A 15,491-nucleotide genomic window follows, 5' to 3' on the forward strand; every position below is an offset into this window, starting at 1 on the left:
GCACGGGTCGGGGCCCTGCGGCTGGACAGTGTGAGCATTGGGGTGCCCCGCGCCCGGCTCCGGGCCCTGCGGTCTGTCTTGCCCTAGATCAGCGTGGGGACGTCTGGCCCGTGGGCCATGCAGGGCCTGTGAGGTGAGGGTCTGGTCCTGCCAGGGGAGGCCCAGGCGGGACGGGGCCTTCATAAAGCCGGAGCCTTACATGGAGCGAGGGACAGCCGTGAGCGACGGGGTAGACGGCCCTGGCCTCGGCAGGGAGGTTCCCGCCCCCCGGTGATGGCCCAGCTCCCCGGAGAAAGGCGGGGCACAGGCCACAGGCTCCCTGCATCCTCTCAGCACCTCGGGGTTCAGGCCTCCCCAGGGGGTCTCGGCCGGGAGACAGGCTGAGCTGTCTGGGGAGCACAGGGGCTGCGAGGTGAAGGCGGGGGTGAGAAATGCTCACCGTCCGAGTGCAGATAAGGAACTCGGAGATGTGACGCCTGGCTAGGAGGCTTTAATGCGGTCTCGCAGGAGAGGGCGCTGCGGGCCGGTAGGCCTGGAGCGGGACCACAGCACTTCACCCCGGGGCGCGCCCCTCCCGCTCCTCAGGGCGGAGGACTGGGGGTCACAGTCCTTCCCCACAGCGCCAGGGCTGAGGCCTTCCTGGCTGCCTCCGGCCCTTGTCTGCGTGGGGGCGGGTCTTCCCTGCAAAGGTGTGCTGGTCAGCCCACAGCTCCGTTCTCGTACCCGCTCCCCTCCTCCCTGCACCCGGTCTGCCCTGCGAGAACGCACAACCGGCTGGCACACGCTGTCCCTCTCCTCCACGAGGAGCGGGCCGGACGCTGCTGAGGATGGCGCCCAGAGGCCTGCTTCCTCGCGGGACCCCGCCTCCAGCCAACGCAGGGCCTGAGGCAGAGGGAGGGAGACAGACCCTGTCAGAGGAGACACTCAGTTAAACCAGAGGAGGGAGGGAGGGGGGAGAGGGAGAAAGAGAGAGGGAGGGAGGAAGAGAGGGGGGAGGTAGGGAGAGGGATCGAGAAGGAGGGAGGGAAAGAGAAAGAGAGGAAGGGGGAGAGAGAGAGAGAAAGGGGGAGAGGGAGAGAGGAAGAGATGAAAGAGAGCAAGAGAGGGGGAGAGAGCAATTGGGAGGGAGGGAGGGAGGGAGGGAAGGAGGGAGGGAGGGCTGCTGAGTGCCCTGGAAGGGCAGGGCCACTGGGCGGACCAGCGGGAGGTCAGGGAGCTGGGGGCTCTGGGTCCCTGCCCAGCAGGACCCGGGGAGGAAGCAGGACGGGAGCCCTGCTGGTCCTGAAGGCCAGGCTGGGGGCAGTGGGGTCCCTGCAGGAAGGTAGGCGGAGACTCAGGCAGTGAAACCAGGGCCAGGGGAGCACAGTGACCTTTGCAAGGTCACAGAGTCACCCTTGAGCCTCACCCCTAAAGCCCTCGCGCACCAGAGAAAGGCTTACGGGGCGAAGGGAAAGGCACACTCCCCTGAACCGCCGCCCTGCGCCATGGCCTCCGAGAGGCTTCTGGGGGGCGGGGCGAGGGTGCGTGTGACCCCACGTCCCCCTGGCCTCTTGGTCACCCCGCAGTCCCTGCTGGCCGAGAAGCAGCGGCCATGCCCGGGGTGGGCCTGGGATGCAGGAGACAGTGGATGCTCCATATCCGGGGGTGAGGGGGTGGGGGGGTGCAGAGCCCCCTCAGAGGGGCCTCGTCAGCCTTTCCGTGCGAGGGCACTGCTGAGGCCACTGCTGAGGCCACAGCGGCTGGGGCTGGGGCTGGGGTTGCAATGGGGGGGGAGTGGGAGTCCTCGGTCTCCTTCTCCTCATGGCAGGAGAGCGCCTGTCCCCACCCCGGCCCAGCCTCCCTCAGTGGGACCTGTGGGACCCGCCTTCCGGCCTGGGTAACCGGTCTGACCAGGGTGCGGAGCGTCTGTGTTCACACGTGAAGAGCAGGCAGCATCCCATTGCCAGGCCGGGCCGGGTTTGGGCCTCGGTGAGAGGCCCCAGCCTGGCTGAGCGGCGCGGACCTCAAACAGAGACGGCGTCAGCGTGGCCGGGTGGATGTCGCCAGGCAGGTGCTGGCCCCGGAGAGCCGGCTCCTCTTCCCATCAGCAAACGTGGAACCCAAGGCTCAGACAAGACAGGGAACCCCCAACGTCACCCCGGCACCCGCCTCACGCCACGGACAACAGCCACGTGGAAGCAGTGCGCCCACAGAGGCGACCAAGCACTGAGCAGCGCGGGCTGCGGGCGGCGGGCGGCCCCGGGTCTGCCTGGCGGGGTCAGGCCGCACCCGCTCAGCGGCCTGGGCTCCTGGGTTCTGGCTGGGACTGAACGCAGAGCGAGGCTCCAACGGCAAGGGGACGTTTATTTGGCAAATCAGAGGCAGAGGCGGTTCCTGTCGAGCGAGTTCTGGAGGGGAAGGCAGGCCCCGGAGCGGAGCGGGAGCAAGCTAAGGGTCCTGTGTCTGGGCTGGGGGGGGGGGGGAGGGGAGGGGCAGGCTCGGGGTGCTCCCTGGAGCAGGACTTTCAGCAGCTCCCAGCTGTGTCCCCTCAGGCTGGGGTCTCCAGGGAAGGCCTGGCGGCCCCAGGGCGGGGTCACTGTCCCCTGGCTGCCTGCTGGGCTGCTCTGCGGCTTCTCTGGGCCTGGAGCTGAGGTGCAGCCGAGGCCTGGAGGTCATCTTAGGGAGGAGAGGCGGGGCCCAAACCGCCTGACCCCTGACCAGCGCTGTGCTGTGCGGGGAGGAGCCGTCACCCTGGGGCGAGGTCCCCTGCAATGGCCTGTCCCTGGCTAGGCACCTGGGCGTTCCCCCTGGTGGCCTGCACCTGCCTGTCCTCGCTCCGCCCCGTCTGCCCGCCCGCCCGCCCGCCCGCATCGGGAACGTCCCTTTAGTGAGAGGGCGATAGGATGAGGCCAGTGAAGTGCCTTTGTTTTCCCAGCAGTTCCCACGCCTGGCGCCGACAGGGACCCACGGTTTGTTCAGACTCGGCCACTTGGTGTCGTGGGTGAGAATCCTCACATCCGTGCCCGGGCGGCGTGGCCCTGTGGCCGCACTGCATGCTGGGAGTTGGGGTGGACACAATAGTTTCGGGGGGAGACATGATCAGGACACCTGAAAATCCCTCTAAGCCGTGTGCCTGGGTTCAGGTGACGGAGTGAAGACATGTGCGGGGAAGACGGGTTCAGAGGGGATCAGACGGGTGGGAAAAGCCCCAAAATAAAGGCTCAGCCGGACCGACCCGTCACTGGCGATGCTTTTCAGAGTCAGCCAAGCTGTCAGCCAGAGGCGGGCGCAGCGCCGTGGGCGGCTCTGCGGCAGCGTGCCGTGACCCCAATGACCCCCCGTGCCGTGACCCTGGTGCCGCGAGACCCTGTGCCTGTCTGGCTCCCCAGCCCCACCCCAGCCCCCCAGGTCCCGCGCAGCACCCAGAGCAGGCGGCTCCCAGCAACCAGGGTGCCCTCCCCCGTGAGGCCTGGGCCCCCCCCTGCTCCCCACAGGGCCTCGCTGGGACCGAATCCTGAAAGCTGCCTCAATATTCAAATTGTGCAGCAACTTTCACTTCCCCTGGGACCTGCTGTGCCAGGAACGCCGCATTGGCCTGAGGCACGGCCTCTCCCAGGCGCTGGGCCTCACGGTGTGGGAACTGGCTCCCCCAGGCGAGGCCGCGGAGCGGAGTCCGGGAAGGTCCCCGTGGGTGCCGGCACCCGCTGGTCCTCTCTGACCTCCAGTCCCCTCCAGACCATCCGCCTGCAAAACAGAAACTGAGGCTGGTGGCCGAGGGGAGGGTGGGATTTCCCGCAAATAGGGAAGGAGCGGCCGAGCCTGCGGCAGGTTCTGGCAGGATCCTCCTCCTCCCAGAGAAAAAGAGGAAAAAAGGCAAATCACTTTCCTCTTGCTTCTGCTTCTCCTGAAGAAACTGCTTGCCTCATTTCCTCTGCAGTTGGAGAAACCTCCTTGTGAAAGCCGGTTTCCACACCGCCGCCCGCACTTCCAGGGGCGTTTTTGCATTTCGGGATCCGGCCCTCCCAGCGCCCGCCCCTGCCCGGGAGTGAGCTGGCCCAGCATCTCCCTGAAGACAAAGCTGACGCCCATCACCGGTTCTTCCTTCAGGGGAGCGTGTGGGTCTCCCAGGCCCCAAGGGCCAGGCGGGATGTGGTTCTGGAAGGTTCCGCTGGAGGACTGGAGCCCTCCCAGCACTGCCTGTGACCACGTCCGCCAGGGGCACAGGCTCCCCATCCCGGCCGCCTGGGGGACACGGGGAAGAAAGTGCCTGGCACTGTCTCCGGGAGCGAGCTGGGTGCTGGCCTCTGGGCCCGGGCGCGGATTCTCCGGAGATGCATTCCGAGGGTGCGGAGGCTGAAGGGAAGCATCCCCAGCCCCGCTTCCTCCTGTCCCGGGGACCCAGGGAAGCACTGCCACGTACAGGGAGTCAAGGCCCTGGTCCCACACGCAGGAATCTCCCAGAGCATTTTGAAAATCCAGTAAATTAAGCAGACTTTTTAAATAAATGTAAGTGAGGTACATTAACATAGACAAAGGTGGAGGAAGGTACCGTGGGAGCTTTTAGCAGATTAGCTGAACATTTCCTAGCATCTGAGTTGGAAGTCTTTTAAAGGCAGGAACGTGGCTGGGGCCGCGGGGCCTCTGGAGCCCTGGAAGCTGAGAGGCGCGCGCCCCCTAGTGGTGAAGGGATGCGCGGGCAGGACGCCCGCCTGGCTTCCCAGGACAGGACCCAGCCCAGGAGCCGCAGCTGACACCTGGCCCCACGCCTCGCCCAGAGGGACAGGCTGAGCCCTGGGGTGCAAAACGTTCGGGCCGCCCCGCAGTGACGGGCGGACAGGCTCGCAGCACGCTATTTGCTGCTGGTTTGTCTTCAGACACCTCCCGAGCCCGTCACCTGGCTGTGCTGCCCCGAGAGCAGTCCTCGACCCAACTTCGCTGACGCCGACACCGAGCAGGCGTCTCCCTACCCAGGGGCTGCGGGAGGGCCTGGCTCGGACCTGCCTCTCCTAACTGGACAGAGGCCCCAGTCCCGGATTCCCTGGGGGTCCCCCTGACCTCTCTGTAGAGCTCACCCGGGCCCTGCCCCTGCCCATGGCCTCAGGTTCTCATTTCTTGGCAGCGGAGGGAACATTCCCCTCCTCCCGCCTACGTCCAGGGGCCGGGTCTGCGAAGTGAACTGACCGCAGTCGTGTCCACAGGACAGGCTGTGATTCTACTTGAGTTTTACATGGAATCAGGGGGAGGGTAAGGACTTCAGAGAAAGACGAATTACCGAGGCTTGGAGGCTGCTGACCATGCGGACCAAGGTCAGGGTCCTGTCGTCTCCCTTTGCTGACCAGTGGAGAGCCCCCCCCCAGACCCAGCTCGGAGGCCCCACGCCCAGATGGTGCTGTGTGGAGCGGCAGCCACATTTTGGTGAGATTCTCGGCGGAACGGACGGAAGCCCACTAGCAAGTCAGTCACATCCATGTGTCTTTCCACCCAGGACACGCACAGGCGCTGTGCCGATGCGCCGGGTACCGGCCATGGTATCACAGGGAAACGGGGAGGGCGCAAGCGACCTCCATCCTAATTTTTGCAGCTTCTTGTGGTCTGAGGTTTTCAAGTAGAACATGTTTTAAGTGAATAAAAGAGATATTTTAATGAGACCAAAAGAAATGTGGATGAGTTTCAGATAAGGGTGGGTTCCCGGGCAGACCCTCTCATGTCTACCCCCTCCCCCTCCACCCCCCCACTTGTCCCAGCGGGTCTAAGCTGACCGTTTCTGCCGGTCCGTTTCTCACACACTCGGCCTCCCGTGGGTTCATGGGTTCGCGCCCGTGGACGAGTCTCACCCACAGATCTTTGCAGACCACCCTCTCCGGCCCGAGGCCTCGTTCATCGAGGGCCTCCGTGGAGCCAAAGCTCTGAGCTGCTCCCGGGGGTCTGGAGGATGCAGGCCTCTGCTTTCCCTGAGACACCCTGTCCCACTACAAACCTCTTCGTCTGAACAGACGTTACAAGCGGCTTATTCCCCAGTACTACTCAGGGCCCCGACATCAGAGCCGGAGACGGGGAGGGGGAAGAGCGGGAGGGAAGAGTGTGAACACACATGAGCCGCCCCTGTATTTCCCACATCCTTGCTCCCATTTACTCCTTGTGTTCTTAGGAAACATTTTCTTGTGGGAAATAAAACACAGGAAATGTTAGGAAAAGACAGGAACACAAAGATTCAAATTCCAGAATCTAAACTGTTACACAGGGTGAGCAAAAGTAGGCTTACAGCTGTTTGCTTGGAAATAATACAAGAACCAAGTGTTCCGCACACTCACAACTGGAAGCCTACTTTTGCCGAGCCTGCTCTATACCGAAAGGGCCCAACCTGGGGGCTCTGCCCTGGACACACTGGGCCTCTCACCAGCGTCAGCTCTGTCCGTTTGGAGACTTCCTCCTGCTCCAACCTGATAAGCAATCTCAGAGGCGCTCATCTACGATAACATGCGTTATCAAGTTATCAGGGAATTGGCTTCCTTGCCTTTAAAGAAATGTCCTAACTTCTCTAGAACATTACGAAGTGTGTACTACGTCCCACATGCATTAGCACATCTGATGCTGCAAAGGAAATCCTACACTGAATCCCCCACTTCTTAGACGAGGCGTGTCCGACTCAGGCCTCAGCTGGGGTGGACTTTTAGAAGCGTCTTAAGTAATGCGTTTCCCTCGAGTTCCCCTTGCTAATCGACCTATTGCGTGCGTGGCTGCAAGAAAGGCAAGCCCGGCTCCTTTCTTAACTGCGTTGCTCAACCACCCGAGTTACAAGCTGGGAGGTGCCCCGGCCTTTTGAAGGCACGTGGGAGGGGCCCATCGCCCATCACCCCTTCGTCAGGCAGTGATGCCAGGCCAGGCTCTCGGCCCAATCTCGCCAACCGATTGTTGGTAAGTGAAAAGCAGAAGAGATGCACTTGATCAAAAGAGAACTTGTGAGCTCCATGCGGCAGTGAGAACACGACACTCGGGTAACATCTGCCTCCCCGCACCCCCGCGTGGAACCGAGTCAGCCAGAGCCTCGGCACCCATTAGCGCAGGGCTGGGTTTTCCCAAAGCACAGAGGGCTCACAAAAACACCTCTTTCCAGTTCTACGCGTACGATCGCATTTTCCAATCTAATTCAGACCGGTTGGAAGGAATAATGAGATGCTGGCATATTTAGTTTGCATCTAAGCTTATCCATTAGAATAGATTTATCTGCATCATTTCCCTTAAATTGCAATCGCGTCCTGGTTTTACAGCAATTTTCTGTATTTTGTGAAATTGTGTTTCCGGTAGCTTATCACGCATTCGCGTTGAGGCGCTGCACTGGGTCAGAGGGCATGCGCGGCCGCAGGCCGTTTCTCCCGCTGCAGTCAACCTCACCGGTCCCCCACCCTTCGGGAAAAGTGGGTGCATAGGTCCGTGGTCACAGACGGAACGTCATGCATGCGTATCGCCCGCTCACAGATTCCTCTGTAAGAGGGGTTCTGGCCACCCCGTTTCCTGCAAGGACATGAAATCTGTATGTGCCTCACAGCTACTCTTCAAAGCAGTTTTGACAGCTTTGCCCCATCCGCAGTCGGATGGATGACTGTGGCTAAGGGTTCTGATATGAGAGGTGACTTCAGTTTTAGAGATTATTTGGCATCTGGTCACTGTCTTCTCAGCCCCATGTTTCCTGAGGGGCTTACCGCTGGGCTTTCGATGCTCACCCCTTGCCTCTAACCAACCTATTGGCACAAAACAAACAAACAAACAGCCACTGCTTAGTTACTCAACAACTGCATGTTCTACTTTAAAAATACTATTTCGCCGGGTCTTTACAAATCACAGAGAGCGCACCATCGTTGGCAAGTCACAACACGGACACTGCACGTGGGCAGGGTGGAGGCCCCGCTCACCTCGCTCCGGGGACAGCAGGCCAAGTGTCCCGGGCTGCCTGCCTGCCGGTCCTTCCACGCAGACCGTGCGGACGTGTGCAGCCGGCCCCGTCACGACCAGGAGCCCGGCCCTCTCCTCGGGGTGTGCACGCACGGCACCCACGTGGTTTCTAAAACCGTTTTGTAAACCGCATAAACAGGCTCACCCTTCTCCAGGGTCGGATATGTGGAGTGTTTTCTCACATCTCGAAGGTTTCAGTGAACTTGTCGGTGTGGTGCTGACATCGGGAAGAGGAACCTCTTTTGGCAGAGATGCCCCCACTCCTCCCAGAAGGGCTGGGCGCATCCCCCCCGCCCCCCCCCCGACCAGGTGTGGCCCTGGCCTGCTCTCCACATCTCCCTGTGAGCTCCCAGCATCACACTCCTCTGGTGTTTTAATAACTTCCAGTGTTTAATTCCACATTTTGATGCCTTTGGCTCCAGGCTCACAGGTTAATGACTGGTAGGAAAGGTAGCGAAAGATCAATGACCAGGCATCCCACACATTTTCGTTTACAGTGACCAGAAGGAACACAGCCTAACGCCCCGCCCTCACTGCACTCCGAAGACCGACTCCGTGAGGCCGCCCCCACGACGGGGTCCAAGGGCCCTCGGGGAAGCTGCTGCCGATGAATGCTAACAGGGAAACGGTGAAGTCAGGCTACAGAGAGAACGCTGTCCATCACCTGGAAGAACTGTCCCAGCTGTTTGCAGTGCTTTCCCAGAGGGGAGGGAACAGTCCTTCTTTCTCCCACAGCGAACAGGTCTATTCATACAGCGGAACGCGCCATCATAGATACCAATACCTAGCTGTGACCTAGCGTCGAACACATATTGTCAGACAACACCTGCCCCTAGAAAACCATGCACCTTCAAGCCTACGGTACATCTGCTAGTAGACCACACTCTCTTTGTGAACATGTTTTATTAGCAGGTCCTGGTGGGAGAACAGTAAGAGGTCACAACCCGAAGTAAAAACGGGCACTTCCCCTCCAGTGTCGGGTGAGCTCTCACATCTTAAACAACAGTGAGCCACGCCGTAAACCAGACTAGCCATGAAAGGTGCGTGCAAATCACACACCCTCGTTTACAAGTAGGACTGAGTTTCGGTCTGGGCTCGCTATTCATCCCACTGCACACCTTAAAAAGAAAGACGTCAGAAACAAGACCCCTCGCGTTGGGTGTGACCAGGTGTACACATTGGGGAATAACTGGAAGAAAATCAGGCTTCTAGCAACACAGGCTGCCAATTGCAATTGCTTCATCTGCGGTTCCGGATTCAGGAGACACCCTCCCAGGACCACGGGTGAAGCCCCAGGTTCCGGAGCTCAAGGCCGGGCAAGACTGTGCCTCACAGATGCCCTCTCACTGTGGGGCCTGCTCACTTCCCACACCCGAAGGTTCTGTTCCAGTTCTCATAAAGCTCTAAGTCTGTGGGAGACACGCTGGGTCGCACAGTTCTAAACGCATTTTCAAAGTCCACGTAAGTGATGGGCGGGACCTGGTCCGCCGTGATCGTGGTGATGTCGGCGGCCTGTAAGCTGCGAATGGGGCCGAGGGACGCCTCTCTGCACAGCTGCGTCATGTCGGCGCCCGAGAACCCTTCCGACCGCTGCACCACCAGCTCGACCTCCTCCTCGCGGAGGCAGCACTGCTCCCTGGACATGAGGCGCGTCACGATCTGCTTGCGGGCGGAGGCCTCCGGGAGGGGGATGTAGAGCCTTTTCACCAGCCTCCTGCGGGCCGCCTCGTCGATTTCCTGAGGCCGATTGGTTGCGCCCACGACTAGAATACGGTCTTCAGAAGACGTGGTGGCTCCGTCCAGCTGCACCAGGAACTCGGTCTTGATCCTCCTGGAGGACTCGTGCTCACCATCTGCCCGCTGGGACAACAGGGAGTCGATCTCATCGATGAATATCACAGCGGGCTGCTGGCACCGCGCAACGGCGAACAGCGCGCGGACCATCTTCTCCCCCTCGCCCACCCACTTGGAGGTCAAGGAGGAGGCCGAGATGCTGAAGAAGGTGGCCCCGGACTGACTGGCGATGCACTTGCCAATCAGGGTCTTCCCGGTCCCCGGAGGCCCGAAGAGCAGGATCCCCTTGGGCGGGCCCCGCAAGCCCGTGAAGATGTCGGGCCTCAGCATGGGCCACACGACGATCTCCTTGACGGCGGCCTTGGCGAACTCCACCCCCGCGATGTCGTCCCAGCTCACCGGGGGCCCGTGGTCCATGATCTCACTCATAATCAGCTCGATCATCTTGGGCTCCAAGCTCTTCAAACGCTCATCCACGGGGGGTGCTGGCTCTGGGGGTCCGGCACTGTCGGGCTTGTACTGCACCCCCCCGTTCGCGTCCCCCCCGTCTGGCTTAGGTACAGGAGGGACAAACTTCCCAAAAATTCCTCGGGACCGACTGGCTCCCAGGGACTTCTTGACGCCGCCACAGGACGCCGCCGCCCGTGCAGGAGGGTGGTGCTTTTTCTGCTGCTCCACCCACAGCTGCTCCTTGGCGGTTTTAAAGGTCGGCAGGCCACCTTCCTCCCGGGGGCCGCTCCCCTCTGTTTTCCTAAGGGCCTTACTCAGGGTCGGGGCAGAAAGGGCATCGGCGGGGCCAGAGCCGTAGAAAGCGCTCCTGTCCCAGGGGCTGTCACTGCCGGGAGGAGCGCGGGACTGGTGGGCGAAGAACAGACTCAGTCCCGGGCTGGCTTTTGGAGCGCGGCCGTTTTCCTTCCTGACATTTCCAAACAACGGGGTGGCTAAGTCACCAAAGGGTGCTGAGGCCGGGGCACATGTCTTGGGGGTGTTGGTCGCCACAGGGGGCTGGGCATTCAGAGGGCCCGAGGGACCGCTCCCCGGGCCGCCCTGGGTCCAGCCTGTACCGTGAGCTGGCTTAGTCAATGGGTCGCTCTCCCCAGAACCACAAGCGCTAAACTTGGGAGGCTCGGCGGCCAGGGCCCCGCTGTGGATCACTACCGAAGCATCAGCAGCGCCCAGCAGGGAGCCGCGGAGCTTCTCGCCAGCCCGCATCATCTCCCGCACGCTGCGCATCTGGAAAACATTACTCGTCGACAGTCCCGACTGCCACTTGTCACTGTCCGTCTGCTGAGATGGCGCTAAAGTTAACACGTGTTCCGCATAGTTATTCAAGCCAGTTTCAGCATTGTCAGAATCAATGACTGCCGAGTATTTCTCTGCATATTTTTTGAACAGTTTGGAAGCACAGACCTGGGAGATCTCGGAGTTGGCCCACGCGTACTGAACGCGCAGCACCTGCGCTCGGTAGGCCTCCGCCTTCTGCGCGGCTGTGCACGTGCCAGACGTAACTGCAAAGTAGTTCTTCTGCCACTCGCTCAGGTGCACGGCCCTGGAGCCCGGAGCCTGCATTTTACAGGATCTACAACAAAGACGAAGTGAAAGCGTCAGGAATAACTAAAAGGCACAGGGGGCTTTTCACCTCTGCTCATCTGAAAGAAGGCACACTGGACCTTTCCTTTATAAGGTACATTTGTAAGGACAGGCCATTTGCCAGGGAAGTACTAGTTACTCATAAACGTCAAGCATTTAGGATAAAAAGACCTGACTAGTAAAGCCGTTAGGGTTGAACTATCTTAGTGATACTTCCCGCACAAATAGGGAAAGCATTCCCAAGGAAAGGACTTGAAATTAACCGGCAAAGACAGGCACCAGGGAAGAGCAGGGAACTACAGACAAACGGACAAACCGAGCGGAGCCTGGGGTTGAAGTCGGGCCTCCCAGGAAAACAGGAATGAGCTCAGGCCAGCCGCTGTCACCGCCGAGTCCGAGGCCTCCCCTGTGAAGTGGGAGACATCGCTGAGTCAGGTCACACGCGAACATAAAAATGCCGACACTGCACAGCCCCTCAGCACCTGTAGGCGCCGAGGCTGAGATGTGAAGGAGCGCCCTCGAGATCAGAGCGTCAGCACCCGGGCCGGAACCGCAGGAGCGCCGGCTCGCTAGGGCTCACGCCAGGTAGCGTGCAGTCCCTCGGGGCTACCGCCAAAGGGCAGAGCGCGCGGATCAGGAACAGGAACAGCTGCTCGCTGCGTGTTCCGAAGGGTGTATCCGGGAAGAGCACCTCACCCAGGAGCCCCAGGCTCTCTCACCATTTCCCGATCTCACCTCAAGTGTTAAAAAGGGAAACCTTCGTCACACAGGAGCCAAGAGAAGCGACACAATCTGCTGTAAAGTGCTTATATTTCAGATTTCTTCCCTCTAGTTGTCCTTACAAGCCTCGTGCATCAGGCAAAACTATTTTAATGCAATGACAGAGACTGCAGCCTGTGGCTAGAGGTGTGGGCCGTACCTGCCAGCCCACGGGAAGACGTGTAAAAAGCCTTTAAGCTCCCAACAGCACTGCACAAAGGAAACACCGAGAACTGGTGTTTTAAAATTTACCGTCTGAGTCACTTGTGAAGACAGCGTAAGGATCACGTTGTCGTTTTGTATCTCCCATGATGCCTCACAAAGAACCCGCTGCACTGCAGAGAGGTGTTCGTGAATCTTTGCTAAAAAACGGTCAACTCAAGCCCCGCTGGAGTGGCTCAGTGACCTCAGCCTGCGCACCAGGGGGCTGTGAGTCCGACTCGCGGCCAAGGGCACGCACCGGGGTTGCAAGTCTGTTTCCCGCCCCAGGTCCGCAGCCCAGGTCAGGGTGCATGCCGGAGGCCACCAATGGATCTCTCTCACAGCGATGTTTCTCTCTCCCTCCCTCCTTCCCACTCTCTCTAAAAATCAGTGGGGAAAACATACCCTCTGGTGAGGATTAAAAATAAAAATAAACGTTAAGACTCAAGGAGATTCCAATTCGCTTAAAGCTGTAAAGGTAAATAAAGAGTCAAAACTAGACCCGACATGTCCCGACCACCCCTCGTCCCACCGCACCGTTTTCACGTATGTTACTCTCTTTCCTGCCACACGGGGAACAGGGGGTGGAAGGAGGTGACTTGGCGAACCTCTGCCACAAACTCCTCTAGCTGGGGACGTCCCTGCCCCCTGCAGCCCTGGGACCCCCACACCCCCCTTTCCGCTCCACGGCCCCCGAGTCCCCGCATCCCCCTCCGAGGAACTCAGTGGCTCGCCCAGCACCGCGGACACGGCTGCGGGGCCGGCCCTGCTCGCTGGCGCGGCCACTGTCCCGGTGACCACTGACTCCCACGTCCCCTCCATCTCTCCGGCGCCCCAGACCTAGAGGCGATGCGTCATCCGCGGACATGCGCACTGCGTGCCGCTCGCTCTCTGTGGAAGGTTTTCCGCTTATCGTACGGACGTGCTCTGTCCGCAGGCCGCACCGGCTCCGTGCCCTGGTCCCCCGGCCTCGGAGCGGGCATCCTGGCAGGGGAGCTGCACAGGCAGCGCGTGCAGACCCTGTAGAACCTTCCAGACCGAGCTCGCAGGGCACAGCACCCCAGGTCTCAGGGTGACAGCAGCGCCCCCTGCCGGACGGGGGCTTCCAACTCCGAAAAGTACTCCGAACAGCGCCCCCTGCTGGACGCTCCGGACCTGCCCCTCCTCACAGCGGCCCCCCAGGCCCCTCCTCCTCTCCCGTCGGCGGGGACCCGGTGACCTCGGTCACCGGCGGCTCCGGTCGTCGGCGGGAAGTAGGAATCTGCACCAGCTCCGGCCGGCAGAACCGCCGGCAGCGGGCCCGGTTCGCCCCGCCCCTAAAAGGGGCGTCACCTGAAAGCACGAGGGAGGGCACGCCCACTGCGAGGAGCGCTCCGGACCCAGGCCGTCCCTCCGCCGCCCAGGGAGCCCCTCACCCCGCCGGCCGCCCCGGAGGGTCTGCGGGCCCGAGTTGGCTGTCCGCGCCTCTCGCTTCCGCCCGGACCGGCTCCTCCACTCCACGCCGCCCGGGTCCCCACAGACTTGCGGCTTCCGAAAAGCGCGCGGACCGACGTGCGCCTGCGCGCTGCGGACTAGCTCAGCCCCGGCCGTGCGTGCGTCTGTGCGGGGCGGGCGCGCGCGTCGGGGGGCGGGGCTGAGCGTCGAGGGCGGGGCTGAGCGTCGGGGGCAGGGTTGAACGTAGGGGGCGGGGCCGGGGCAGGGCTGAACGTAGGGGGCGGGGCCGGGGCAGGACTGAACGTAGGGGGCGGGGCCGCGCGTCGGGGGCGGGGGCGGGGGCGGGGGCGGGACTGGCCGTCGGGGGCGGGGCGCTGGCCCACGTGGGCGCAGAGGCTGTTGTGTTAAAGTGGAAGCGCTAGCGGTGCAGCCAGCAGTTGACTTAATGGACGGACTCTGCGTTTCCCAGCGGAGGCGCTTCATCCTTCAAGTCCTCCGCAATCGAGACGCGCAGGCGGCGCGGCGGCTACACTCAGAGGGTTCCCCCAGGATGCGCTCACCTGGACTCACCTGCCCGCCCGGAGCCCTGGAAGATGGCGCAGTGGTCCCGGAGGCCAGGCCCGTGGAGGGCAGGTGCCTGTTATGGGCTGAGACGAAGTCCATGTGCGGTTTAAGGGGACGGGGGGAGTCGGAACACCTGCTGTCAGCCCTGCAGCCGGGAGCCGCCCCTCCGCCGCACGTCCCTCCCAGCCTGGCTCCTTAGGGACCGGCCCCCGGAAGTCTGAGAGGCGCTTCTTGACTACCGTGGACTTTGGCTTCAGAGAACGGAGCCACGTTAGGTTAGCGAAGTGAACGGCGTTTTCAGACCAAGTAACAGGATAGCCGCTAACAGCCACCTCTTGGGTGGTCCATGCCACTGTGGCCCCGCAGAGGAGGCCTGGAGGTGGCCCGTTGGGGTCTGAAAACCCGACCCAGATGTCATGAAGGCTGTCTTTCCATCTTCCATTCCGCCTTCTTCTCCCGGTGGATCCCCCCCCCCCCCGCCCCCCAGGCCTGGGCCTCCGTGCCCCAGGAGGGCCCCACACACCAAGGAACCCGCCTACACACTTAGGGCAGGAGGAGGGGGACGCGCGGGGACAGGATCTTTTCCCCGGAATTCTCTCTTGGGAAAAGGAGGAAGCCACTTCCTGGGAGGCCGAGGAGCCTTCCTCTCCCTGTCTGGGCTCAGCGGGTCCCAGGGGTCTCCCTTCCTGGGAAAGTGAGTACCTGGAGGTGGGGGTGGAGAAAATGACTGTTGAGTAGCAACTAGCACACATGGCGGCTACGTGACCGCAAAAAACCGCCCTGTTCGTGGTCGTCCTCCTCTTCGTGCTCCTTAATCTTGCTATTTATTTATTTAAACGTTGGAGTTATCTCCCAGTAAACCTTCTATGTTGTTACAGCATCGAAAACCATGCCTGACATGTATGACACACTCGATCAACATCGTTGAAGGAATGAATGAATGAATGAATGCTGTTTACAAATATCCAAGGATGCCGCACCCCTGGCCGCTTTGGAAGGAAGGGCACGCCCATCTTATAACCATCGCTGGGCACCGCGTAGAACAGGAAGCTCACCAGACACAACGGCGCTGCACTTCCCATTGTTTATTGAGCACGGGCCACAGGACGCAGCACGGGGAAGGCCCCGGGTGTGGCCTCCCGCCCCGTCACCACGGCCTGCCCGGGAGAGGGCGCGCGAGGCCCGCCCCACCACGGACAACTCCAGGAGCACGAAGCACT

The 15,491-nt window shown here is 61.4% G+C and overlaps 1 protein-coding gene across 3 annotated transcripts; it reads right to left on the reverse strand.

The window, feature by feature from the left end:
- Nucleotides 1-8,722: 8,722 nt before the first annotated feature.
- On the reverse strand, nt 8,723-13,557 carry FIGNL1 (fidgetin like 1). 3 transcript variants are annotated; one of them, XM_054726561.1, is made up of 2 exons: nt 13,502-13,557; nt 8,723-11,302 (listed from the first exon to the last, which is right to left on the reverse strand). In XM_054726561.1, the coding sequence occupies exon 2, from the start codon at nt 11,290-11,292 to the stop codon at nt 9,289-9,291; it is 2,004 nt and encodes a 667-aa protein (XP_054582536.1). In that variant the 5' UTR covers nt 11,293-11,302; nt 13,502-13,557; the 3' UTR covers nt 8,723-9,288. The 3 variants fall into 3 exon arrangements, with proteins under 3 accessions (XP_054582536.1, XP_054582535.1, XP_054582537.1); XM_054726560.1 differs by lacking the exon at nt 13,502-13,557 and adding an exon at nt 11,630-11,715; XM_054726562.1 differs by lacking the exon at nt 13,502-13,557 and adding an exon at nt 11,577-11,615.
- Nucleotides 13,558-15,491: the final 1,934 nt, after the last annotated feature.

Source organism: Eptesicus fuscus, chromosome 14 (assembly GCF_027574615.1).
Source record: "Eptesicus fuscus isolate TK198812 chromosome 14, DD_ASM_mEF_20220401, whole genome shotgun sequence".
Classification (NCBI taxonomy): domain Eukaryota; kingdom Metazoa; phylum Chordata; class Mammalia; order Chiroptera; family Vespertilionidae; genus Eptesicus; species Eptesicus fuscus.

Excerpts from the sequence above, each read along its gene's own strand:
- FIGNL1 (XM_054726561.1), bottom strand. The coding sequence starts at position 11,292 with ATGCAGGCTCCGGGCTCCAGGGCCGTGCACCTGAGCGAGTGGCAGAAG.